The sequence below is a fragment of the Ceratotherium simum genome, chromosome 34, assembly GCF_057802395.1.
Source record: "Ceratotherium simum simum isolate JZ-2026a chromosome 34, ASM5780239v1, whole genome shotgun sequence".
In the NCBI taxonomy this organism is placed as follows: Eukaryota; Metazoa; Chordata; class Mammalia; order Perissodactyla; family Rhinocerotidae; genus Ceratotherium; species Ceratotherium simum.
Window position 1 is genome coordinate 7,963,874 of NC_141933.1, and position 26,843 is coordinate 7,990,716.

The window sequence follows — 26,843 nt, forward strand, 5'->3', positions numbered from 1 at the left end:
CCACCCCCAGAGGACCTGAAGGAGGCTTTGTGCTCTGCAGCGCTTCCTAGGGGGTCAGGTTTGTGCTAAGTAGGAGTTTGGGTTTCAGCCAGCACCTCATAGGCTGGAGTGCACAGGGCAGGCAGGGGTTGGGCCACCGGGGCTGTGAAGAGGGCGTGTAGGACAAGTGTTGCCCCGAGCCCTCAGCCCCAGCCCCATCCTCCCCATCCTCCCTGATGCCCAGTACTCCAGCAAGGGTTCGAGCCTCCGCGGTGACAGAGAAGGAGATGGGGATGTGGGGGCAGGACAGCTGTGGAGGCCCCAAGCTGTCTCTGCAGGCCAAGGCTTGCTGGTGTCCACCCTGGGCAGCAGGTTTGGGCAGAAACACTCTAGAGACAGATGTGGAGCCTTTTCCTTTATTATTTGGAGTTTCTCTGCATGGAAACATGAGACCTCTCCCCCAACCCCACGCCCAGGGGCCTCTGGCACCCCGATAACTGGTACATCAGTCCCTGAAGAGTCCCCTTTAAAATCACCAATATAAAAAAGGAGGGAGGGAGGGCATGAACATCGGACCATCCTCCAGGCCAGTCGCTCCTGGTCGGCAGGCAGGGCAGGTTGGCAGGCAGAGGGGGGCACTGGCTTCTGCACAGGAAGGAACAGGTGTTCCCAGCCCTGGAGAGGAAGCCTCAGCTGGGAAGGGGCCCCGCACATCTAGACTCAGACTGTGCAGACCTAGTGGTTATGTTTCAAGTCCGCAGGTGAGGCCAGCGGGGTGGGCTGGGTGGGTGGCCTTGGGAGTGGGGGGAGGGGACACATCAGGATGCCAAGCAGCCTGGGGCTGTCAGCTCCGCCTGGAGCCCCACCCTGAGGCAGGAACAAGCAGAAGCTGCCTTCCTGGCTTAGCGATGGCACGGGAGGGAACGGAGGAGTCCGTCCTGAGCCCATGGCTGGTGGAGGCAGGGAGGGCCACACAGCTCTGCCCAGAGCAGATGAACCGTGGTGGCTGGGAGGTGAGGGGACAAGAGGATGAGGCCGCTTCCTGCTCCGAGAAAGGCACTTGCAGCTGGTGTGGCCTGGCGTGGCGTGGCGGGAAGGCATGGCTTGGCAGATGAGAAAGGGAGAGGGGCACGGCAAGGGGGCCCGAGCCTCCGCCTCATGCAAACATGGTCAGCTGTAACCACTGCCGGGTGGAGAGGAGAGAGGAGAGAGGTCAGCCAGGCGCGCAGAAACCCCAAGTCCACCTCCCAGCCCCAAGACTCAGGAGCCACCATCTCTTCACCCACTCTGAGGGCAGGTGGGAGAGGGAAACTCTTGGGGGTGGGAGGGTACTGGCTCCAGCAGAGACCTCCAGGCTTGGCCCTCCCTTCCTGCCGCCCTCCCAGAACCCAGACAGACACCCTCACCCCGTCCTTCCAGGACTCAGGTGGCCCAGCCTGTACGGCTGGTTTTGAGGCCACAGGCTCCTGCCCCAGGAAGGTAAGAAAACTCCCCGGCCCCAAGCGCCTTCACCCACTGGCCAAGGGAGGTTCCCACCTTAAACAAGTCAAAGGTCACGACTCCATCCAGATCTGTGTCCAGAGTTTTGAAAAACCCTGTGTGTTCAAAAAAATATGATACGGGGCTGAGAACTCAGTGGGACATTCACGCGGGGCCAGGACCGGCCCCCCTCCTGCCTCACCTCCTACCTCCCCACAGCTTCCCAAGCTCTCTCACTGGTCACAGCCGGGAAGCAGCTCTTCCTGCTGCCTGAGAGCCCCCACATACCCCTCCCCACCCCCAGTCTCCTGGCACTCAGCCTGTCTGGACCCCAACCCCAGACACCTTCGCCTCTCTGGCACACGCCATGGCACAGGCCTGCGTCTGTCCTTCCCACCAGCTCATGGGGGATGAGCCTGAGACGGAGCCAGAGGCGGGAGCCGGACGGGACACTCACGGAACATGGTCTCCAGCCGCACCAGGCAGCACACGAAGTTGTCGAAGTCCACGGCCAGGTCGGGCTCCGAGTAGCGGGTGATAATGAGCTCATACAGTTTCTTGTTGAGCTTGAAGCCTGGCCCGGGAGAGCGGGGGAGGTCAGGGAGACACTGCACGGCCCGAGGGGACAGGGAGGGGAACTGGGGCTGCAGAAGGTGAGCCCCAAGGCTCAGGGGCATGAAGACCTCCTGGGCAGGGCCAGGGGCTGGGAAGGGCTGGCAAGCAAGTGCGTGTCCCAGAGGGAGCTCGAGGGCCCGGACTGCTGCCAGGAACCGGGCTGGCCAACGAGGGCCCCAGGGTCCAGCTTCATCCTGACGGGGGACTGAGGATGATCCCTGCGCCTGTCTCACTGGAGGCTCTGGAGCTCGCCCCACCCCCCGGCTGTGTGGCTTCAGGCCCGTCACTTTCCCTCTCTGAGCCGCAGTTTCCTCTGTGAGCAATGGGAATAATAAATGACCCTAACCTCATTAGGCTACAGTGAGGACAAATGGAAATGCTGATAAAGCACTTAGCTCAGGAACCATGAGAAAAAGGCAAAGGTGGCTGTTACCACATCACCACCGTGGCCACCATCATCCCAGGGACAAGGGCCAGTGGGGTGGGCACCGCCCTGGGTAGCTGTCAGAGAAGCAGCCTGGGGCCATCTGTCTGGGGCTCCACAGGTCTGCCAGCGCTAGGCCTCACCTGCAGACTCGATGGCCATCCGCATCTCATAGGCGCTCATGCTGCCTGACTTGTCCAAGTCAAACTTCCGGAAGATGGCCTGGGGCGGGAGAGGAGGGTGAGGGCCAGGCTGAGGCATCAGCCCTCCCGTCCGCCCCGGCGTGCAGGGTTATCGTGGGTGGAGGGGAGAGGCCCGGAGGTGGGTCAGTGGCTGGGATACGTGGGCTCCGAGAGGCAGACCCAGGGTGAGGGCCCAGCCCACACAGCCGGCCTGGGAGACTGCGGTCCGGCCTGCCCGCCCTGATGGAGGCCGCAGAGGAGGAGGGCGCCCAGCGGGGCCCGCCTACCAGGTAGTTCCGGATGCGGTTCCACAGGATGTTGAACTCCACCAGGCCCAGCTTCCCGTTGCCGTCCCGCTGAGCGGCCGTTAAGTAGGAAACTCCACGGCTTAAACCAGGCACGGGGTGAGAGGGTACGGCAGGGAAAGGGGGAGACTGGCCGCAGAGAGAGCAAGACGAGGGGCGGGGAGAAGCGGAATAGCCGGTGAGCAGCCAGCCCGGAGCCAGGCCTGCCTCCTTCTCTGAACTGGGGTGGGCTGGGAAGGGTGCAAAAGACCACCAGCTTTCGGGTCATTTGGGAGGCCAGGCCCTGCTCCACCTCTCACTTGACACAAGGCCTGTGCCTCAGTTTTCCCCTCCCAATCAATAGGAAGATGCCCAGGAAGGCACTGGTCCCTCCAACTCCACAGAGCTTTGTCCCTTTCTCTGCACTGCTCCCGGGACAGGTCACCCAGTGCTTTTCCCACGCCAACACCCAACCCAAAGCAGCGCTCAGGGAACCACAGCAAATGGGAGGATACGTCCATGAGGTTCACCATGCTGCGGCACGACTCCAGGCTGAAGCCCTTGGTCCGCAGGTCTTTGTCTGCAAGAAAAACCGGGCCCAACACCTCAACCCAGTGAGCTTCCGGGGCCTGCCCTGTGCTGGGGGTTCTGAGTGGGCAGCTTCAGGGAGGTATGGGTCCTGTCCCTGGTGTGTAAAATCTAGCAGAGCAGGTGTGTAAGATTGTTTCTATCATCAGAAAAGAGATTATGTATTTTAGCAATCAAGCTGGTGTCCCAACAGCTATGTCAACACCATGATTAGAGCAGAGTAAAATGCAACAAGTCCTAAAAGCAGTGCAAGAAATGCAGCAGAACACGCAGCAAAGGTGGTCACGGCAGGGGTGAGGCTGCTGCAGGCCCCGAAGAGTGAGAAGAGAAGGGGAGGAGTTCTGGGCCAAGGGAGCAGCATGGATGGAGGTTAGAGGTCAGAGGTCAGAGGCAGCAAACCTCAGGGCAGTGCTGGGAATGCAGAGCTGCCGTGTGTGGCCAAGGCCAAGGGCAAAGGGAAGGTCGGGGGCAGCCGCATCAGGTGTGCACGTTGGGGAGTGAAGCCAGCCAGGCTTCTGCTCACAAGCCACTGGGCCTGGCTCACAAGCCACTGCACCCAGGGGGTGCATCTTCTGGGAGGAAGGGGGGCCTGTTCCTTGGCACTAAGGCGCTGTCAGCCAGCTAAGCTTCTATCACACCAGGGCACAGCACTCAGGCACAGAGAACGGGGTCCAGCGGGTGGTGTCAGGAGTTTGGGAGGAAAACGGGGGAGCAGGGCTCAGAAAGGCAGTGGTGGGTCCCCCCACCCACGCAAACCAAGGGATCGGGTTTAACTCAACGTGGGAGCAGAAGCCTAGATTCTGGAGTTTGGAGGAAATGGGGGGCAGGACACGGGTGCAGAGCCGCCGCTCAGGGATGCTCACGTTTGCTGATGATCCTGTTGAGAATGGTCCGCAGCTCCTTGACGCTGATCTCCATGTCCTGGGGGAAGAGAGAGGATGGCACCCGCCCTGGGGAAGGGCTGCCCCTCGGTGTCCCAGAGCACCGCCCCCCAACACCTACCGCCCCTGCCAGTTGTCTGAAGAGGCTCTTGAAGCTCTCGTCTATCTTCTCTTCTGAGAGCACTTGCTGGATGGAGACGGGGGAGAGCAGGTCAGAGGTGCCCCAGCCCAGCCCCTGCATGGAGGCAAGGCTGGGACCACTCATTAGCTACGTGTCACTTCAACTCTCTGAGCCTCACTCTTCTCCTCTGTAAAATGGGAATCTAGGCCCCACTCTACCCCCCTGCCCGGGGCTCTTGTGGCCTAAACGAGGGGGCAGTTCAGCTCAGTGATGAGGGATGAGGCCTCATATCCCTGCTGTGTGACCTTGGCCAAGCTCCTTAACCTCTGTGAACTTGAGTTTCCTGCTGATAAGGGAGACGATCATGGCACCCCAACAGGGCTGTTGTGGAGGAAACGGGGTGACCCAGGTAAAGAGCTCAGCACAGACCCAGCAGAGAGCCAGAGCACAGGGACCCCGTGCCATTATCATCACAAAGTTCTTTGCAAACTTTGAAGTGCTGGGCAAATGAGGGATCAGTATTACTCTTATGGCTCCTGCCAGGAGGGGCTCTGCCCTGCCAGCTGGAGCCTAGGGGACAGGATATCTAGTCCTCATCACACACCCGGGGTGGGGGGGAGGAGGAAGGCGCCTGGCGGGGGCAGGGCACGCACCTCGTCAGGGAGATTGGCCTGGATCTGGTCGTCCAGCTCCCTGCAGAGGGTGGGGAGAAAGAGGGGTCAGTGGGGGGAAGCGGGGGGGGGGGGTGCTGTGGGGGAGGGCAGGGAGGGGGCCCTTGACTCACTGGGTCCCGGCTTTCTTCTCTGAGAAGAAGCGCAGCACGAAGTCGCCCTCCTTGTTGGGCTCGAAGGTGGAGGGCACCACCACGTACTCCCCGGGCGGCAGGCGGAAGCGCGTGCTGACCTCCCGCAGGTTGATGAACTGCTCCGACCGGGCCCGGGACGAGTTGGCCAGGAAGAATTCACGCTTCAGGTGCACGGCCGGCTGGCCCACCAGCTGGCGGCAGGGAAGGAGGGAGCGGGGCTGCAGCTGTCCGCTCAGCCCACCTCTACACCCCTAGGAGCTGCCGAGACCCAGACCCAGACCCCACGCTCCAAGTCCTGGCTGAGGGGCTGGAGAGCGGGGCCATGACTCAGTCATCCACAGGCTGCGTGACCCTGACAAGTCATGTTGCCTCAGTTTCCTCATCTGTAAAATGGGGTAACAACCCCGCCTACAACATAGGGTGGAGGTGAGAAGATGTGGAGGTGAATGTAGATACTATGACACCATGAAATAACATGCTCGTTATCATTACTCAGAGCTTCTTCCCCATCAGACACTGCAGGGCACTTTACACGTGGCACCTCATTTACGGCTCCACGACAGCCCGCTGTGGGGCGCTCTCGCGCCCATTTTACAGACACCGATACTGATGCCTAGAGATTAAGCAACTTGCTCAAAGGTGCAGAGCCCTCAGCTGGTCTACTCCCCTGCTCCCCTCCAGTGCCCCAGATGCCTGAGCCAGCACCTACTGGGCAGAGCAGTAACACGGGAAGAGCCTTGTGTGCGTGTCGGGTGGGGCTCTGAGGGCCAGGGTTCAAATCCAGCTCCCTCACTTATTACCTGCTCTGACCCCCAGGAGATCACTGTTTGCTTTGCCCATTGAACAGCGGGCGGAGGCGGGGGAGCCCTCTGGGCACCACCAGGCCATGTGTGCTCAGTGGCCTATAAATCCAGATGAGTCAGGTGCCACACCTACCTCCCGAGGGACCTGCAGGAGAGACAAAGGACGTTAGAGAAGTGTGCTTGGCCTGGGGGAGGGGGCACGGTGCGTGCTGGGAGGGGCCCTGAGTTTGTAAGACTAGACTAAGGGATGTGGGGACCAGGAGGCAGGGTCCCGGGCCTGGGGCCAGTGGTGACCCAGACCTGCCTTCACACCAGAGAGTGACCTCAGGACCCCAGGAGGGGGGCCCAGGCAGGGTCCTCTTTGTCCCTGGAATGCCCTGGGCCTCAGCTCTGAATCAGAGCCCCTGAGGTGGCCAGCTGCCATGTCCTAAAGCCCAGGCCTATCAGAGGTCCACAACCATCTGCTGTCAGGGGCTCCGGGCCTGGGCCGAGGCTGGGGCTGTCCTTTACCCCAACCAGGGAGGTCCAGAAGTTTCTGTCTGTCTTAAACACAGTGCGTGAAGCAGGGCCCTCCACAGCCAGCCTCTGCTTACACACTTCCAAGACAGAGAACTCACTACTCCTCCAGGGCAGCCTACTTGCCCACTTCTTTCTGAAGCTCAGCCCAAATCTGTCCCCCAGAAGCTGCCTCCCAGGTGTCAGCTAAGCCAGATCCCTCTTCCCAAGAGCAGCCTTCTGGCCTCCAAGGATGGGGAAGAATCTTAGAATCTTCCCCTTTCCTAGTCAAACATCTTCCTCCCCCTCCACTCGCCTCACAGGATGAATTTTAGGCCCCAAGCCTGGCAGAGTGCCTCAGCAGGTGCCTCCCAGGGGCTCTGTCTAGGGCCACCCGTCTCACGGGTGTGACTGGCCCCAGTCCGCTCAGGATGGGCAGGTGGGCAGGTGGCAGTGGTGCCCTCTGGCGCCCCCTGGCAGAGCTTGCCTGTATTGGGGCGGGAGGCCGGCCTTCCCTGCAGGGCTCCATGTGGCTCCCCCATCTCACCTCATAGACGGCGAAGCCAATGGTCTCCATATCGCGGCCATAGCGGCGCTCGCGGCGGCGGTTCTTCTGCATGAGGGCGAGCACGAAGCTGCAGCCTGACTCGCGACCCCCATAGTCATCATCCGTGTCATCCGTCTCCTCCAGCCGGATCTTGAACTGAGGGTTCACCCAGAAAGTGGCTGCAGGAGGTGGGGAGGCAGGATCAGACCAGGGGTAGAGCAGAGCGGCCTTCCCCTTCCCCATGCGTCTGTCCATTCATTCATTTATGCATTCAACAAATATTACCAAGTGTCCACTGTGGGCCATGTGACAGACCTGCAGTGGGGAAACCCATGGTCCCTGCCCTCATGGGCTCACATTCCAGAAGGGGAAGCAAAGTATAAGCAAGTCAGGTTACTTAACAGAACAATTACAAAGAATAAGGAAGCTGGAGTTGGTCAGGGAAGACATCTTTGAGGAGGTGACATTTGAGCTGAGACCTGAAGGGGAAGCCCTGGGACAACACTGGGAAGCAGGAGCCAGGCAGAGGGACAACCAAGAGCCAAACACACAGGGGGACAGCCAGTGTCTACTGAGGCTCGGGGCTCCAGTGAGTACGGGGTACCAGGGAGGTGGCAGAGGTTGGCGGGAGCTGGGTTGGTGGTAAGGAGTATAGACTGAATCAAAGAGCAAAAAGTCCTCTTTACGGGCTTGCACCAGGAGAGGCAAGACTGGATTAGGATTTAAAACGGGGCTGAAGCTGCCGTGTGGACAATGACCAAGAAGAGGCGAGAGAGAGCAGGGTCTGCTATGAGGCCACAGAGCTGCAAAGGGTGACAAGGACCTGCACTTCTGGCCGTTTCATGATTCAGCTGCCTGAACAACCCCCCTGACTAAAATGACCAAGTGCTGGATAGAATAAGCAAAATCTTCTTTTTAAAGGCACTAATAAGCCACAGCATCCCCCCTCCCACCAAAATTTACATTAATCAAAAAGATAATAACGTGTTGGCAAGGATGCAGAGAAACAGAATCTCACACACTGCTGGTGGGAATATAAAATGGCACAGCCACTTTGAATAGTCTGGCAGTTCCCCAAATGCTTAAACATGGAATTACCATGTGACCTAGCCACTCCACTCCTAGGTATACACCCAAGATAAATGAAAACATACGTCCACACAAAAACTTGTATGTGAATATTTATAGTAGCATTACTTATAACAGCTAAAAGGTAGAAACAACCCAATTTTCCATCAACTGATGAACGGATAAACAAAATGTGGTATAACTGAACAATGGAATATTATTCAGCAATAAAAAAGAATGGAATACCGATCAACACTACAACACAGGTGAACCTTGAAAACATCATGCTAAGTGAAAGAAGCCAGACACAACGGACCACATATTGTATGATTCCCTTTATATTAAATGTCCAGAACAGGCAAATCCAAGGAGACAGAAAGTAGATTAGTGGTTGCCTGGGAATGAGGGGGAAGTGGGACTCAGGAGTGACAGCTAGGAGGTACAGGGTTTCTCTTTGGGGTAATGAAAATGTTCTAAAATTGATGTGGTGATGAATACACAACTCTGTGAAAATACTAAAAGCCACAATGGATTTTACATTTCAAATGGGTGAATGATAGAGTATGTGAATTATATCTTAATAAAGCTGTTTTAAAAAATGCAAACTACAAGCTCTGCGAGGTAAATAATGCCAAAGGACTTCTGTTGACTCCTGGAGACCCTAAGCCCAGCGACAAGAGAAAAAGTCCAACAGGAGAGTCCTTCAATAAAAGTGGGACCTCCACCAGGAATGCCAGCAGTACAAGTGTGAGAAGGAAAAACTGGGAGGAAGGAAAAAGAATTCTCCCTGGGAATTCATTTTTTTTTTTTTTAATAATTTTATTAATTTATTTTTCCCCCAAAGCCCCAGCAGATAGTTGTATGTCATAGCTGCAAATCCTTATAGTTGCTGTATGTGGGACACGGCCTCAGCATGGCCGGAGAAGCGGTGTGTCGGTGCATGCCCGGGATCCGAACCCGGGCCGCCAGCAGTGGAGTGTGCGCACTCAACTGCTAAGCCACGGGGCCGGCCCTCCCTGGGAATTTATAACCACAAGCCAGCCTTCACCCGAGCTTGCAGTTTTAATTCATGCTGCCTGTGAGGTTAAGGTAACCTTACGGAAAGAATTTATTTTTAAAAGAGTTCTGGGGGCCGGCCCCATGGTGTAGTGGTTAAGTTTGGCACACTCCGCTTCAGCGGCCTGGGTTCGCACTGATTCGGATCCCAGACATGGACCTGCACCACTCATCAGCCATGCTGTGGCAGCAACCCACATATAAAGTAGAGGAAGACTGGCCACAGATGTTAGCTCAGGGATAATCTTCCTCAAGCAAAACATGAGGATTGACAACAGATGTTAGCTCAGGGCTAATCTGCCTTAGCAAAAAGGAAAAAAAAAAAAAATTTTGGGTTGGTAGTATACCAGGTGACTGGCAGAAACACTCTGGAGGAACTTAAGTTCAACCAAGGACTCAAAGAACTCCCACAGATGAACTTCTAGGCCAAATGAGACAAAAACCTCACAAAGAATCAAGGCATGACGACTGAGAACCAGCAGCCACAACCGACAAAAGCCAACCCACCAAGACTTCAGATAGTGAAATTATCAGAGGCAGAATATAAAAGACTATGCTTTCTATATTTAAAAAAATAAATGAGATGCTTGAAAATCTGAGCAAGAATGAATATATTTGAAATACAGCCATTAAAACTTCCAAAAGTTTTTTTTTTTGCTTGAGGAAGACTGCAGCTGAGCTAACTAACTTCTGTGGCAACTGTCCTCTATTTTGTATGTGGGAAGCCGCCACAGCACGTCCTGATGAGCGGCATGTAGGTCTGCGCCTGGGATCCAAATCTGCGAACCCCAGGCCACTAGAGTGGAGCGCGCAAACTTAACCACCACACAACCCAGCCAGCTCCCAGAAATAAATTTTTCAATTGAAATTAAGTACTTGTTGGAAAGATTAACCAACAGATTTGACACAGCAAAAGAGAAAATTAGTGAAGTGAGAATGGATCTGAAGCAACTACCCAGAATGCAATCCAAGGAGATTAGGAGATTAAGAGATGCAAAATTTAAGAGATGTTAAGAGATACAGAGGATTGAGTGAGGTGATCCAGCTTACAATTGACTGGAATGCCAAAAGGAGAAAATAGAGTAGAAGGAGGTGATATTCTAAAAGATCAGGGCTAAGAATTTTCTAGAATTGTTCAAAGACATTAATCTTCACACCCAGGAAGCTTAACAAATCCACAACAGAATAAAAAGAAATCTACTTCCACATATGGTCAAATTGTAGAATATCAAAGAAAAATAACCTTAAAAGAGAGAAAAGACAAACTATTTCAGAAGATATGCTAGACAGACTCCTGACTTGCACAGCAACAATGGAAGCAGAATAAAGAGTAAGCATCTTCACTGGGCTGAAAGTAACGTCAATACAGAATTCTATATCCAGGGAATTGTCAAAAACAAGCATATTATAAAGGCATTTTACACAAATCCTGAGAAAGTTTATTACCAAAAGACCCTCACTAAAAGAAATACCAAACGATGTATTATCAGGCAGGTGGAAAATGATCTCAGATGAAAGGTCTGAGAATGGTGAGCAAAATACTGTTGTTATGTGGGCAATCCAAATAAATATGGCCTATATCAAATAGTGATGATGATGATGATGTTTAACTAATGGCAGAAAGAAAACTGTTTAGGGGCCGGCCAGGTGGCATTGTGGTTAAGTTTGCACGTTCTGCCACAGTGGCCTGGGGTTCACTGGTTCAGATCCTGGGCGTGGACCTACTCACCACTTATCAAGCCATGCTGAGGCAGCATCCCACGTAGAGGAGCCACAACTCTACAACTATGATACACAACTATGTACTGGGGTTTTGGGGAGAAAAAAGAAAAAGAAAAAGAGGAAGATTGACAAGAGATGTTAGTGCAGGGCCAATCTTCCTCAAAAAAAAAAAAAAGCTACTGAGAATTAAAATACTAGTTAAAAACAGCATATTAAATAAAAGGAGGGAGTGATTCAAGTTAAATATTCTAAGGTCTTTGCATTGTTCAGAGGAGGGTAAAGTTACTGATCAACTAACTTTAGAATTTACTTAACAAGCTCTTAAGTTTTCCAAACTCAGAGAGGGAAAAACTAGCAGAGAGAAAAGAAAAACTCAATCCAAAAGAAGGCATAGCAGGAGGGACAAACAGAAAATGCATAGTGAGTTTGCTGAAATAAATACAAATATATCAGTAATCACAGTGAGTGTAAATGCATTAAACTTTCCAACCAAAGGACAAAAGTTTTCAAAGTGGATTATTAAAAAAAGCTAGCTATATGCTGTTAACAAGAGATAACTACTAAAACACTGAGGTGTAAAAAGATCAGACATCAAAGAGTATAACAAGACACACCACAAAAACACTAACCAAAAGAAAACTGGAATAGTTATAGGAACATACACTGAAATAGATTTTTTTTTTCTTATGTGATAAAGATTAGCCCTGAGCTAACATCCGATGCCAATCCTCCTCTTTTTGCTGAAGAAGATTGGCGCTGGGCTAACATCTGTGCCCATCTTTCTCTACTTTACATGGGACACCGCCACAGCACGGCTTGACAAGCGTTGCGTCCGTGCGTGCCTGGGATCCGAACCTGCGAACCCCAGGCCCCCAAAGTGGATCGGGCGCACTTACTTAATGGTTACGCCACTGGACCCGCCCCACACTGAAATAGATATGAAAGTAAAAAGAATTATTAGAGATGAAGGTGGTCACTAGATAACAATTAAAAAAAAAAAGGTTTAATTCACTAGGAACTTATAAAAATTCTAAACTTGATGCGCCTAATATCATAGCTCAAAATGAGCTATGAGTAAAGAAAAATATGAGTAAAAAATGAGTAAAGAAAAATAATTGAAAGAAATAAAGAGAGAAATTGGCAAAGCCACCAGGACGGTGTGAGATTTTATCATCCCTCTTCGGTTAATTGATAGAGTAAGTGGACAAAAGAATCAATAAGTTTGATATAATGAACCATTACAGAACATGCCCTCTAACACTCAGAGAATAGTGTACTGGTCAAAAGAACAGATTCCAGGTTCCCACTCCCTGGATTCAAATCCCAGCTCTGCCACTAATTAGATTAGTGTCTTTGATAAATTGCTTATCTCTCTGTAACTCACTTTCCTTATCTGTAAAATAGGTAATAATAACAGTTTATTTCAAAGTGACATAAATTAGGTTAGATATAAATAATAAAATAACTAGGAGGTTATAACAGAGGTTTTGATTATTGACTGAATCTCTGTATTGTTATAGGTCTATTCAGATTTTCTATTTTTCTTGAGTCAATTTTGGTAGTTTCTTTCTAGGAATTTGTCCATTTCATTGAGGTTACTGAATTTGTTGGCATACAATTATTCACAGTAATTCCTTATAATCCATTTATTTCTGTTAGGTTGGTAGTGATGTTCTCTCTTTAATTCCTGACTTTAGTAATTTGACTTTTCTTTTTCCTTTTGTTTTTAATCTCCCCCCCCACTCCCCCGCAGATCCCTCTTCCCCAGCCTCCGTCCTCGACATAATCCCTCCCACCACCACCTCCTCCCCCGCGGATCCCTCGTCCCCAGCCTCTGTCCTCGACCTAATCTGCCCCCCGACCCCTCCCCGCAGACCCCTCGTCCCCAGCCTTGACCCCTCAACCCCACCTTGCTCCTCCGGTGCGGCCCCGCCCACCAGTCCCGCCTCGTAGGCGTCCGGGCGGCGCAGCAGGTCGTGGCGCCGCAGGGAGGCGAGGAGCTCGCGCGGCAGTGGCAGAGCCACGTGCTCAGGGTCCAGCTCGTTCTGCTCGAGCAGCACGGAGAAGAGGTCCAGGCCGCTCTGCTCGCGCTCCAGCTTCCTCTTGCCCACGAGGCCCTGGCAGGAACTTGAGCTCGGGCAACTCGCTGCTCGACAGGTCTGCCGATACCGAGTGCAGCAGCACCACGAACGGGTCCATAGTGGTGGGCGACAGCGGGGCCCACCCAGCACGCCGCCCGCTCCCCGCTCCCGCCTCCGAGAAGCTCAGCTTCTTACTCACGCCCCCCACGTCCCGACCCCACGCCCGGAAACCCACTGTGAGGCCCTCCCGCCCGACGTCTCGCGAGACCTCCAGGACACGCGCAGGCGCCCGGAGAGGGACCGTAGTGGGTTCTTTATTCCTGTTCAGTTCGGCTAAACGTTTGTCAATTTTGCCGAGCTTTCAAAATAACCAACTGTTGGTTTCATTGATTTTGCTCTATTGTTTCTCTATTCTCTATTTCATTTACGTGGATTTTATTATTTCCTTTCTTCTGCTTGCTTTGGGTTTATTTTGCCCTTTTACTAGTTTCTTAAGATGGAAGATTAGGTTATTGATTTGAGATCTTTCTTTTTTAACATAGGTACATAGTGTTTTAATTACCTTTCTGTGTGATTTCTCATTTACATTATCATTTCTTTTTGATAAACTAACTCATTCTATGAGGCCAACATTACCTTGATACCAAAGCCAGATAAAGACATCACAAGAAAATTACAGACTAATATCACTTATGAATATTGATATAAAAATCCTCAACAGAATACTAGCAAACCAAATCCAACAATATGTTTAAAAAAATTACACACCATGAAATAGGATTTATCCTAGGAATGCAAGGATAGTTCAACGAGTTCAACATAAGAAAATCAATCAATGTAATACACCACATTAAGAGAACAAAGGGAAAAAACACATGATCATCTTGGTTGATGCAGAAAAGGCATCTGACAACATCCAACACACATTCACGATAAAAACATTCAGAAAATTAGGAATAAAAGGAAACTTCCTCAATATAATAAAGGGCATTTATGGAAAACCCACAGCTAATATCATAGTGGTGAAAGACTGAAAGTTTTCCCCCTAAGATAGGAACAAGATGCCCACTTACACCACTGCTATTCAACATTGTACGGGAAGTTCTAGCTAGAGCAGTTAGTCAAGAAAAAGAAATAAAAGGCATCCAAATTGGAAAGGAAGAAGAAAATAATTCTTAGTAACAAAGTTACTAAGCTAATAACAAATTCAGCAAAGTTGCAACTTACAAGATCAAGATGCAAAAATCAGTTGTGTTTCTATACATCAGCAATGAACAATCCAAAAAGGAAATTAAGAAAACAATTCATTTACATCCTTTTTCACAGAAGTGGAAAAGCAGATTCTCAAATTCATATAGAATTGGAAGGGATCCAGAACCCAAAACAACTTTGAAAAAGAACAAAGTTGGAGGACTTACATTTCCTGATTTCAAAACTTAGTACAAAGCTACAGTAATCAAAACAGTGTGGTACTGGCATAAGAATAGAGATCTAGACTAAAAGAATAGGACTGAGAGTCCAAAAATAAATCCATACATTGATGGCCAATTGATTTTTGACATTGAATGGTGCCAAAACCATTCAATAGAGAAAAGAACAATCTTTTCAACAGATGGTGCTAGGACAACTGGATATCCACATGCAAAAGAATTAAGATGGCACCTACCTCACACCATGTACAAAAATTAACTCAAAATGGATCAAGGACCTAAATGTAAGAGCTAAAACCATAACACTCTTAGAAGAAAACAGGGATAAATCTTCATGACCTTTGATTTGGCAATGGATTCTTACATATGACACAAAAGCATATAAGCAAGAAAAGAAAAAATAGAAAATAGGGCATCATCAAAATTTAAAACTTCTGTGCCTCAAAGGATACTGTCAAGAAAATAAAAAGACAACCACAGAATGGGAGAAAATATATGCACATCATCTATCTCATAAGAGTCATATCCAGAATATATAAAGAACACTTACAACTCAACAATAAAAAGACAAATAATCCAATCTAAAACTCAGCAAACTATTTGAATAGACACTCCACAAAAGATATACAAGTGGCAGATAAACACATGAAAAGACACTCAACATCATTAGTCGCTATGGAAAAACAAATCAGAACTTCAATGAGATACCACTTTACACCCACTAGGATGGCTGTAACAAAAAAGATGAACGATAACAAGTGTTCATGAGAATGTGGAGAAGTTGGAACCCTCATACATTGCTAGTGGGAATGTAAAATGTGCTGCCACTTTGGAAAACAGTTGGCAGTTCCTCAAAAAGTTAAACATGGAGTTACCATACAACCTAACAATTCCACTCTTACTTATAGACCAAGAGAACATACGCTCACAGAAACACATGTACATGAATGTTCACAGCAGCATTTTACTCGTAATAGCCGAAAACTGGAAACAACTTGTCAACTGATGAATAAATAAGCAAAATGTGATATATCCATACCATAGAATATCATTCAGCCATACAAAGGAAATGAAGTACTGATACACACTACAACACAGATGAACTTTGAAAACATTATGCTAAGGGAAAGAAGCCAGGCACAAAAGGCCACATATTATATGATTCCATTTATATGAAATGTCCAAAATAGGCAAATCTGTAGAGGCAAAAATTAGATGAGTGGTTGCCAGTGGTTGAGGGGACAGGGAAGGGAGTGACCGCTAATGGAGGGTTTCTTTTGGGGTAGTGAAAATGTTCTGGAATTAAGATATACTTGGAGGGAAATTTACTGTTTTAGGTGCTTACATAGAAAAAAAAAATAACTCGAATTAATGAGATAAGCATCTAATTTAAGGTCATAAAATAAAGTCTAAAAAGAAATCCAAAGAAAGCAGAGGAATGAGATAATGAACAGAAAAGCAAAGATTAATGATATAGAAAAAAATACTATACAAGGGATTAACAAAGTCAAAAGTTCTTTCTTTGTAAAGTCTAATATTGACAAATCTCAAACAGGATTAATAAAGACAAAAGAGGCATGCAAATAAGCAACACTATGAATAAAAGAGAAGATATATCTTCACAGATGAAGTATCAGACTATATTAAAGATAACGTTACACTAATAATTTTGAAAACAGATGCAAAGGATAAACTAGAAAATATAACTCATCAAAATAAGCTCAACAGGAAATAGACAACCTAATACTCCTATCACCACTGAAAATATTTAATATCAAAAGTTAATCATCACACTCCTATTCAACCCTCTACAGTCCTGGCCATCATATTAAACAAGAAAACGTAACAGAAGTTAGAAGAATTGGAAAAGAAGAAACAAATTTATCATATTTACAGATACTATATTGTCAATTAGAAAACCAAAAAGAATCTACAGAGAAATCAGTAAAATTAATTACAGTTTAACAAGTTTGCCAGATACAAAATAAATTTAAAAGGTCAACAATAAATTTAAAAGGCATGTTACTGTATCAGCAACTATTACTAAGGAGATGCAATTTTAAAAGAGCTACCACTTAGAATAGCAACAAGATGATAGAGTGTCTAGGAATAAATCTCAAAAGATGTATAAGCCCTTTATGATGGAAATTATACAATTTTATTGAAAGACATTAAAGAAGGCCAAAATAAATAGAAATATACCACATTCTTGGATAAGACTCAAAATTGTAAAGATGCCAGTCCTCCCCAAATTGGTCTATAGATTCAATGTAATTCCAAATTAAAATCTCAAATGGTTTTTCGTAGGACTTGGTAAGCTGATTCTAAAATTCATATGGAAAAACAAAGGGCAAGAATAGCTAAGAGACTCTTGAAGAAGGAATTTACCCTGTCCAATAGTAAGACTTCTTATAAATCTATAGTGATGAAATCAATGTGCTATTGGCAGAGGGAGAGATCAAGTGACAGAATGACAAGCCCAGAAACAGATCCATACATATATGGAAGCTATATGATGGAGCAAGGACAGATTTCTCAATAAATAGTACAGGAAACAGTGGTTATCTATTTGGAGAAAAACTGAAATTGGATCCCTATGAGGGAGAAGAATTCTTCAAAACAGAAGGCTGTGAGCCGTGTCGAGAACAGCTGGAGGATGCAGGACCCGAGAACAGAGCGGTGGAGTATTTGGCGAAGCCAAAGCTGAGAGTCCCCTTCAAAAGAACAATTTCAGCAGCGTGGTGAGGATGGAGCCTGGATTGGAGGGGGTTAAAAACTGAACCGGAAGTGAGAAAGGAACCGGAGTGTGGCGATTCCTGGAGTGTGGCAATTCCTGAGATACTTTGCCTTGAAGGGGAGCAGAGAAATGGGTGGGGAAGTGGGGTCAAGAGAGGGCTGCTTTAAGACAGGTGATTCTCCATGATGACAGGAGTGAGAGGTGATGGATGAAGGTGAGGGAGAATGGGATCCAGAGCAGAGGTGTGGGGGTCCCCGTGAGCAGAGACAGTCCTACCACTGTCACAGGCAGGAAAGCAGTAAAGATGGGCACAGGTCCAGACAGGCTGGGGGATTTGGAGGTGGGAATATGAGGGGGGAGTCCTGCGTGATGAGGTCTATCTTTCAATGAAGTACAAGGCCAGGTCCGCAGATGAGAGTAATAGCAAAGGGCCGTTTGAGAAGAGAGTGGGGACATTACTAACTAGTAGTGGAATTGCTATGGACCATGCCAGGCGGTCATTTGAGGTTTGTGGCTATGAATTTACCCTGCCCTGGTTGTGTGCTTTCTCTCCAGCCACATTCAATGGTTCCAGAGCCGGTGGAGAGGGTTCAACTAGGATTGTGTTTGTGCCAGGTGAGAGGAACAGAGGGAGACAGGAGCCAGGAAACTGAGAGTGTTTGCAGGGACAAGATTAAACCGGGTAAGGAGAGAAGACAAGAAGGGAGATGAAGGATGGTGCAATAGTGAGTTCAACAGTTAGATAGTTCAACAGGCTGAGGACTGCAGAGTAAGGAAGCTAAAGTGTCAGGGCAGCCCAGTGGCATAGCGGTTAAGTTCCCGCGCTCCACTTTAGCGGCCCGGGGTCCGCAGGTTCAGAGCCTGGGTGCGGACCTTCGCACCACTTGTCAAGCCATGCTGTGGCAGCGTCCCATGTAAAGTAGAGGAAGATGAGCATGGATGTTGGCCCAGGGCCAGTCTTCCTCATCAAAGAAAAAAAAGAGGATTGGCAATAGATGTTAGCTCAGGGCTAATCTTCCTCAAAAAAAAAAAGGAAGCTAAAGGGTCAAGGGTGGAGGTCAGAGTGGCACCTTTGGAAGGGTGTGTCCTCAGGGTGGTGGCTGAACTAAGGTGAAGGAAAAGGTTGCTGCAGGTGAGGATGGCAAAGAACTGGGAGGCCAGGCTGTGGACCAAGTCATAGATCTAGAAACCCAGGGAAAGGTGACAGAAGGATCAGGGAGGAAGACAGTGGGCCAGGAGGAAGGTCTCAGCCTAAAGAGTGACAGGAAGGTGGCTGGATGGCAACAAAGTCTTCTCCCCGTATTAGCACCCTGGGCTCAGGCCCTAGGATGCTGTGCCAAGTGTGGCTCTTTAGAATGGCCTCCTTACGAGGACATTCAATATGTTACTCCTTAAAGCAACTTCGAGAGGTCAGCACAACTATCCCTATCTTACAAGTGAGGAAACTGAGGCTCAGTGCGAAGACCTGCCTTGCCTGAGGCCCTCGAGCCAGGAGGCAGCACAGCCCAGACCCAACCCTGCACGCCCTTTGTGCCCACACGGTCAGGTCACCTGGGTAGTTCCGGCAGCCCCCTGCGGTGCTCCCCCGCCGCCAGGTGCCCTCATAGAGCATGGTGTTCCATTTTCGGAACCTCCTGCTCTGGAGCGCGTCAGGCGTCAGGTTGCAGATCTCCAGGCGGGTGAACTCACGCAAGAAGTCTCGGAATGACATCCTAGGGGTCAAGGGGCAGAGGTAAGCCGTGGCCCCCAGCCAGGGCACAGAGGGATGCGGCACAGGCTGGGTTTGTGGGGATTGGGAGCTGGGGTGCAAGGCCTGAGAGGGGCCAGACTGGGAAGGCTGCTCACCAGAACTCCCCGTCCTCCATCTTGACCCGGAGCTGCTCCCGTTCATAAGGGTCTACATTGTTCCACTCCGAGGAGCTGTGGGGAGAAGGGCACTGCCAGGGGCTGGTGGACACGGTCCCTGGGGCCTGTCCTCCCCTAGCCTAGGTCAGGAGCCCCCTCAAGGTTAAGCTCCAAGATCCCAGTTCCAGGGGTTGCCTTGTCAGGGCCGGGTCAGATGCTGAGGATGCTCCCAGGCTGGGCACAGGGGCCCGCACAGCCTATGCTTTGTCAGGGCAGTCCCCAGACCCAGTAACATGAAGATGGGCCCCTCTGCTCAATCCTGAGCCCACCCCTGGCTGGCAGAGCCCCAAGCAGAAATGCCAGTGGCACTGAACAGCCTCCTCAAGCCTCCCCAGCCAGTGGCCACTGTCCCTCACCTGTCACTCCAGGCTCCCGTCCACTCCACCTCACCCCAGGGGTTCCGCATCCGGATCAGGTTCACCATCTGGCCCCGGTAGTTCACCTGCTCCCCAGAGGTCCTGTCAGTGCCTGCTCTGGCATGCGCTTTAACACCCCTTCCCACCACCCCACCCTCTCGAAGCCATGCTCAGCACCCAACATCACACATGGGAAATGCAGCTTGTCCTCTAGGAATTTACAACAGGAGGGAGGCAGCTGTGCACACAAAGTGCAATAAACCAGGACAGGATAAGATAAACATCTCAGGATAAGAGTCCCCAGGAGACAGATAAGGTGCTGCAGGAGGTCAAGGAAGAGCCAGCTCCTCCCACAGCCCTGATCACAGGCCAAAAAGACAAGGACGAAGGAACCACCCTGCAGGGTGGGCCACGTGGGGCAGTACCTGCTTGGCCCCAGTCACAGAGTAGGCGTGGCCCTTCACCAGCTTTTTGAAGGTAACCGCCTCCATGTCCAGAACGCTGGAGATCTGCAGAAAGACACATGTGCTGTGGTCAGCGTCCCCACCCCCAGTCAGGAGATGAGCCCCGAGCACTCATGGGTCTCGAACATTCCCCTATACACACACAACAGCTATTGGGAGTGGCAGGCAGGGACCTCGACCCAATCTAGCCCATCACCCCCACATATAGACACTGCTCCTAGAAAGGTACTCCACTATCACTACCACTGGTGGGGGGCCTGGGCACCCCACTGACACTGCTTTGGCCAGAGCTGGCCACTCCCTATGCGAACATACACGTGCACACACACAGCCATGTGTAGCCGCCCCAGAGCCACAGGCCCTCAGAAGGCCTCGTGTGCAGACACAGTGAGGCGGAGAAGAGGGGTGAGGACAGGCTAGAGTCAGCTAGGACTGGGAAGAGGGTGGGAATGGGGTCAGAATTGAGGATGTAGTGCTGTTGGGGGTGGAGCCTGAGATCAAGGGTGAGGGAGGTCTGGGCATGAATTGTGGGCACAGAAGAGCAGAAGAAGTGAATAGAGTGAGTACAGGATGAGGCTGGGGCCCATAGGAGCTGGGACCAGGGAAGAGCTGAGGTCTGAGGCCGGTCAACTGGACAGCAGATGGGCATGGTGTTAGATGCCAAGACCGAGGAGCAGAAGCTCGGGAAACAAGCTGAGGCCTGAGGTTTCGGGGACAGGAATGACACCAGGCGTGGAGGTGGAGGATGGGACTGAAGTGATGGATGAGGCTGGGTGAAGATCCAGAGATGGTGTGAGGTGAAGGGTGGGGTCTGGAGCCAAGCCTGGGGCAAGGATGAGGCTGGCCTGGGGTGGGAGAGGGAACTGCTGGAAGAGGAGACTCAGGTCCCGGATCAGGGTGTGAGGGTCGGGGCACACGGGTCCGGGCTGGGCGCACTCACGTCAATGGAGCAGCCCAGCAGGGAGCCTCGCTCCAGCGCCTTGAGGATGATTTGGTAGAGGTCGCTGGGCGCCTTGCGCAGCTCGTACCACTCGGTGACCCCGCCTGTGAAGTCCTCAAAGCCCTCTGAGGTGCTGCCCCCCGACAGGGCCTCATAGCTGCCGTTCACCCTGCGGGAGGCCCCAGGTCAGCGCTCTGGCACCAAGCAGGACCCCACACCCAGGGTGGCCTGCAGCTGTCCCCGGGGCCCCTACTCACTTGGCATAGGCCTTCTCGAGCAGGGCGCTCCAGAACTCGTTGCCTTGGGCAGAGTGCACGAACAGCAGCTTCCCGTCCTTGGTGGGCAGCAGGTCATCCACGACCACATCCACCCACTCCCCAAACTGCCACAGCTGTGGGGGGGAATCACAGTGAGTCCCTGCTTTGGGGTCCCCCAAGCCTGGGCTCACATCTCAGCTCTGCCACTTGCTAGATACCTGATCCTAGATCATGTATCCCAGACACAGAACCCTGAGCAAGTTATCCTCTCCGAGCCTCAGTTTCCCGACCCGTAAAAGGGAACAGCAGCGCCTTCCTCACCGTTAAACTAAAGAAGATCACAAAAGCAGAGCTTCTAGGACAGCGCTATCGGTATTTCTGAAACAGACCAAGATGTCTCCCCAGGTATGGGGAACCAGCCCCCTACCTCTCTTCTCCCCATTCTAGGCCAGGGTGAGTGTGTGGAGGGGGTCGGGGTGGGGGGGATGCATATGTAAATCAGGTGTGGGACAAAACCTACAAAATGGGCGGGCGGAGTTCCCGCAATCATGGGGTTTGCTTCAGAGATGCTGTGATGGGTCGATTGCCCAGGGTGGGAGGAGTCGGGCGCCTGAAGCCAGAAGCGACCAAGTGCTGCTGGGGGGTGGGGTGGGGCGGGGGGCAGAGATGGTGCAGAACGATGGGCTAAAGGGAGGAGATGGGCCCAAGTAGCGCGGGTTGTGGGGGAGTGTTGAACGGGCCAATCAGAAACCAGGGAGGAGCGGATTGGAGGAGTGCGGGAAGGGGGCGGGGAAAGGGCGGAGAGGCCACACCCCCGCGGGCCAGCGCGGGCAGGTGGGGCACTTGGCCAAAGGCCGCCCAGTGGTCCTGTAGGCCGTCTCCTCCGCCCTAAGGCGGGTGAGGATGGAGCAGGGTAAACGGCTGCCTGCCTAGGCTGAAGGAGAGGACACCCAGGAGTCCCGGGGGCAGGGCTGGGGCCACCGGGGCCAGAGGGGCTCATCTCAGGTTCCTGGGGCTGTGTCTCTCCCAAAACACCAGCTCACTGAGAATTCATTAGTGTGACTTCAAAAATGGGCGCTGTGCGCAAATAAGGTCAGGAAAAGCTTGTTTAAATAGACTTAATCGCGAGTCTTTCTTTTCTGCAGGGCTCTGTCAGAGGCTGGAGGTTGCCCAAGCGCAGGAGGACTTAGGGGTGGGGGGTGAGGGGGAGACTGATGCCAAGGGTGGAGATGCCACATGTGCTGGTCTGTTTTCCCCAGCAGAACACTCCTTCTTTTTCAGATGGGGGAAACAGACCCTGGGGAGGAAAAGGATTTGTCCCACAGGATATAACAGAGATCTTTCTACTCTTCCAAGCACTTTCTCCTGCATCCGCACAACGACCCAGGAAATCTGCCAGCAGAGAAATACCTGCCCAACCATTTCACACATGACAGATCCAAGAGGCAAGGAGAGGTCAAATACCTTATAGGAGGGTGGCCCCCGCAGGGTGTGGCCCTGAGCCACCCTAAGTTCAGACTGCTGTGCCTCATCAGTCCTCACCTCCTCCAGTGCTTGTACCCCTCTGTCCCCCACCCCCTGGCCCCAGGTGGGTGCGGCGCCCCTTACCTGGAAATGGAAGATGCCGGCATAGCCATTCTGGAAGCTTTGGCCGTGAGGAACCACCCGGTGCAGGAGGGTGTCATTGAGGGTGAGGGAGGCGATGGCAGCCAGGAGCCAGCAGTCCCCTGGGATGGGAGGGACCCACGTCAGGCCTGCTCTACGATCTGCCCCCAGTGGTGCACATGAGTGCCCATGCTGGGGAGAAACCGAGGTTCCCTCGACTTACAGAAAAGACCCAGGAATCTGGGCAAACCAGCCCCAGCACTGACAGCCAGAGCCTGTCTGAGCTTGCAGGAGGGAGGGGCTTGGGCAGAGCCGGAAGGAATGGGCATGGGGAGCTACTAAGGAAAAAACATTCAGAATCCCCCAGGGCCTACCCAGGGCTCCCTGGCAGATGTCTGTGCGGGTGGCTCCATCCACGATGAACTGGGGGTTTGAGAACAGCTCCTGCAAGAGACCTAGAGTCCTGTCTCTGGGCTGGCCCCTCCCAGACACTGAAACCCAGCCACCCCAGACCCCACTGCCCACTAAGACCTGGAGTCTCGGACCCAGTCCTCACCCAGGATCAAGGGTAAACTGAGTCCCACCCCGGGTGGCCCCTCTCACCGTGGGACGCTTCCACTTGATGCCATAGGTTTTGGAGGAGTTGGGGCCCAGGTCCTTATAGCCCAAGCTCTGGGGCACTGGGGGGAAGGCCTCATCACGAAAGAGGACCCCCTTCTGCAGGCATTGAGTTTGCAGCTGCTCATAATTCTGGCCCAGGTACTTGATGGCGTTTTCATGGCTGCCCAGGCCCAGCTCCTTGGCCCGAAGCTTCTGCACTTGTGCAGACACCCCAGTGCAGTATACCGGAGTGATGATCTCCTCAGCCATCCTGCAGGGCAGATGCGCCTGCTCAGAACACAGGCCTTCCCAGACTAGAATTGGGGCTCCTGCCTGTCTCTGCCCACACTTCCTCCCCAAACCTGCCCACCTCCCTAGGCTCCCAGAATCCAGGAGAGGAGTTTCCCAGCCCCCAGATGTGCTGGCCACCACCTCCCTACCCCCACACAATGCCACCACCTCCCTACCCCCACACAATGCCACCACCTCTCCTCTCCAACACTCCCATTGTCCTGGGCCTGCAGTCCTGTGGTCAGCCAGCTAGGCAGGTGGAGCAGGGCGGAGCCCGGAGATAATAACACAGGGAACCGGGAAAGTAGAGACCCCAGGGAAGGCGTCTGACCTTGTTTGACTGCTGCCTGTAACCCCTCCCCAAACTAGCCAAGATCCTACACATTGGCCCCTTTTCCTGGCTTGGGGACTGAGAACTCCAGGCAGTCAGGGTCCCCCTCCCCAAGCCTCGGAGACAGACGAGGTGACCAGGGCCTCAGAGCCTTCCCCTCCGGCCTTCCCCCAGCCCAGCCCCTGGAGACAGTGCTGAGCGCAGGCTGGGGCGGGTGCCTGGGCTGTGCGGCTTCCCGAACCCCCGCCCCTGTCCCTGTCCCAGGCACTCAGAGGGCAGGGGGACGGGGCAGCCCCTCAGCCCCGGACCAGTGGCCGGAGTCGGAGAATCCTGGCCCGGCCACCCAGCTCCTTACCTGGGGGAGGAGTGTCTGGGAGGGTCGCTGCTGTCCCTGCGGCTGGCTTCCTTGGTGGCAGCTCAGGGCAGGGCCCAACCAGGAAGAGCGCTCCTCCCCGCCCTCCTCGGGCCCCTCCGCCCTCCTCCCTCCCTCCCCCCTCCCTCCTTCCGTCCTCCTCCTCCTCCTCGGGCTGCTACCCTGCTTCCTCTCGGCTCTCCCTTATCTCTAGGGCACCTTCTCTGACTCTCTCTCTTACTCTCGGTGTCTCCCCGCCCCTCCCTCCGCAGGCCCGCGGGCAACTCCAGGAGAGGACAAATTAGTAAAAGGCAGAGTCGTCCCCGGGGAGGGGCCAGCGCCTGTCGGGGTGGGAGGCCTGGGGCCGGGACGGAAGGGCACCGCGGGGGAGGGGCTGGGCAGGGCAGGGGTATTTTTAACCAGGGGCAGCAGCTCGAGTTGCAGGGCCGGGCGGCCCCACCCCACGCGACGCCCCCGGAGGGCATTCCCGGGCGCTCTGGCCGCGGCGGCGCCGCCTCCTGCAGCCCCCGGCCCGTCCCCCGGGCCCTCCTCCGCGGGGCCGCAGCTGTCCCCACCCTCCGCCCCCGCCAGCGCAGCGCCAGCGCGGGGCCGAGATTACCTCGGGCTGCGGCAGCTGCTCGGAGGGCCGGCCGGGCTGGCGGCGAGCGGATCTCTGCCGGTCGCTGGGCGAACGGCAGCCGCACCCGCCGGGGCCGCGCCGCAGCCCTCCTGGCTGCTGGGCAGGGCCGGCTCCCCCTCCCACTCCCGCGCCCTGGGGCGCACGCTCGGGGCGCGCCACCCGGCCTTGGCGGCTCCGTGCGCCCGGGCGGGGCGCGGGGATCAGGCCCCCAGGCCGAGGCTGGCCGCGTGACCCTGGCTGAGTCCCTGCCTCTCTCGGCCTCGGTTTGCCGGCTCACGCAGCGAGTGGGATGGAGATGAGCGACTGTGGGAGCCCATCTTTCTCTCGCGCTCTGGGGTCTCTTGAACCGGGAAACTGCGAGAGGTGGCCATCCCTGCCCTCTCCCCAAGGCCTCGGCCCACCCACTGGGAGCACCCTGTGCCGCCTTACCCAGGAGGGGGCGGCAGAGGCTTCGAGCAGGACGGCAGGCCCACCCAGGACCCGGAGATCCTGCCTCCGCGACTGCAAGGAGCTGGAGAGCCAGGAATCGGAGAGGGGGGCTGCGGTGGTCCTCCTGCTCAGGTCTTTTCACCGAGGCTGGGGGCCGCGGCCAGCAGCTGCTGCAGCTCTTACAGGATGTATACACTAGCATTTTGCTGGAAACAGTGCATGGCTCTCCTAGGATTTTAGGGCCCGCGACCCCAAGAAGGTTAAGAGCCACTGATCTGATCTGACGCCATTCTCACTCCCAGTTAATAGATGCGGAAAACAGAGGACTTGCTCAGCTCCCTCACCTGGCGAGTCAGGGCTGGAACCAGCGCGTGAGCCCTGTGCTCCTCACCATTCAGCATTTATGTGTCCAATCTTGACTAACCCTTCTGGCAGGTCTTTGTACAGCAGAGACCCATGAGTAAGGCAGACCAGCCCCTGCTGGCAGAGAGGGGGCTCTCCTGGTCCAATTTTGGGGATTAAGGAAGTTGAGTCCTGTTGGACAAGTAGGAGTTAACTAGGCAATGAGGTGCTGGTGAGGGTGTGCCTAGGAGAAAGAACAGCATGAGCAAAGATCCAGAGGCTGGGGGAATACACCAATGAGGGGAACTGCCAAGTGTTTCTTGTGACTGGATCACAGGGAGCAGGGGCCTGGGGGAGGGAAGATGCTCTGGAGAGGTAGCAAAGACAGATCTATAATAATTAAATGTAATAATTAAAGAAACAGACATAGATCATTGGAAGATAGAAAAATCTAGAAATAGGTCCAAATGCATACAAAAATTTAGTATATAATATAAATAGAGTTTCGAATTTGTTGCAAAAAGATGAGTTTTTCAATAAAAGGCATTAGGAAAATAGGAGGGAATTTTGTATATAATAAATTCCAGATGAACTCAAGATTTAAATGTAAAAAATGAAACCAAAAATACAGCCAGGAGCTGAGGGAGAAGTTTTTTTCGTCATCTCAGTGTGGAAAAGGTCTTTTATACTATGACACAAAACCCAGAAGCCACAAAAAATTTATCTTCTTACATTAAAAAGCCTATCCAGCAAAGTCAAAATGATAAACTGAAGCAAATACTTACAATTTACATCTTGAAGGGCTTTTATTCCTTCAAACCCTTATATGTCAATCAGAAACCAAAAACGGTACGGAAACAGGCAAAGACAAGTACAGTTCACAGAAAAGAAGACAAACGGCTCTTAAACATGAAACAATGCTTAAGTTCACCCAAAAGAAAAACAAATTAAAACTTCACCAAGACACTATTTTCTACTTATCAATTTGGCAAAGATAAAAATTCTGGTACCTCACTGATTGGTGAGTGCTCTGG

General features: G+C 52.4%; 1 protein-coding gene across 2 annotated transcripts; it reads right to left on the reverse strand.

The window, feature by feature from the left end:
• Nucleotides 1–381: 381 nt before the first annotated feature.
• CAPN1 (calpain 1) lies at nt 382–25,658 on the reverse strand. Of its 2 annotated transcripts, none has more exons than XM_087422658.1 (22): nt 25,468–25,658; nt 23,428–23,695; nt 23,199–23,268; nt 22,828–22,946; nt 21,220–21,353; nt 20,963–21,131; nt 19,984–20,067; nt 19,559–19,644; nt 19,143–19,217; nt 18,849–19,009; nt 7,204–7,382; nt 6,295–6,306; nt 5,338–5,549; nt 5,207–5,246; nt 4,554–4,619; nt 4,415–4,472; nt 3,479–3,543; nt 2,967–3,035; nt 2,641–2,719; nt 1,916–2,032; nt 1,516–1,574; nt 382–1,162 (listed from the first exon to the last, which is right to left on the reverse strand). In XM_087422658.1, the coding sequence occupies exons 2-22, from the start codon at nt 23,692–23,694 to the stop codon at nt 1,136–1,138; spliced, it is 2,148 nt and encodes a 715-aa protein (XP_087278784.1). In that variant the 5' UTR covers nt 23,695; nt 25,468–25,658; the 3' UTR covers nt 382–1,135. The 2 variants fall into 2 exon arrangements, with proteins under 2 accessions (XP_087278784.1, XP_004437652.1); XM_004437595.3 differs by lacking the exon at nt 25,468–25,658 and adding an exon at nt 24,402–24,507.
• Nucleotides 25,659–26,843: the final 1,185 nt, after the last annotated feature.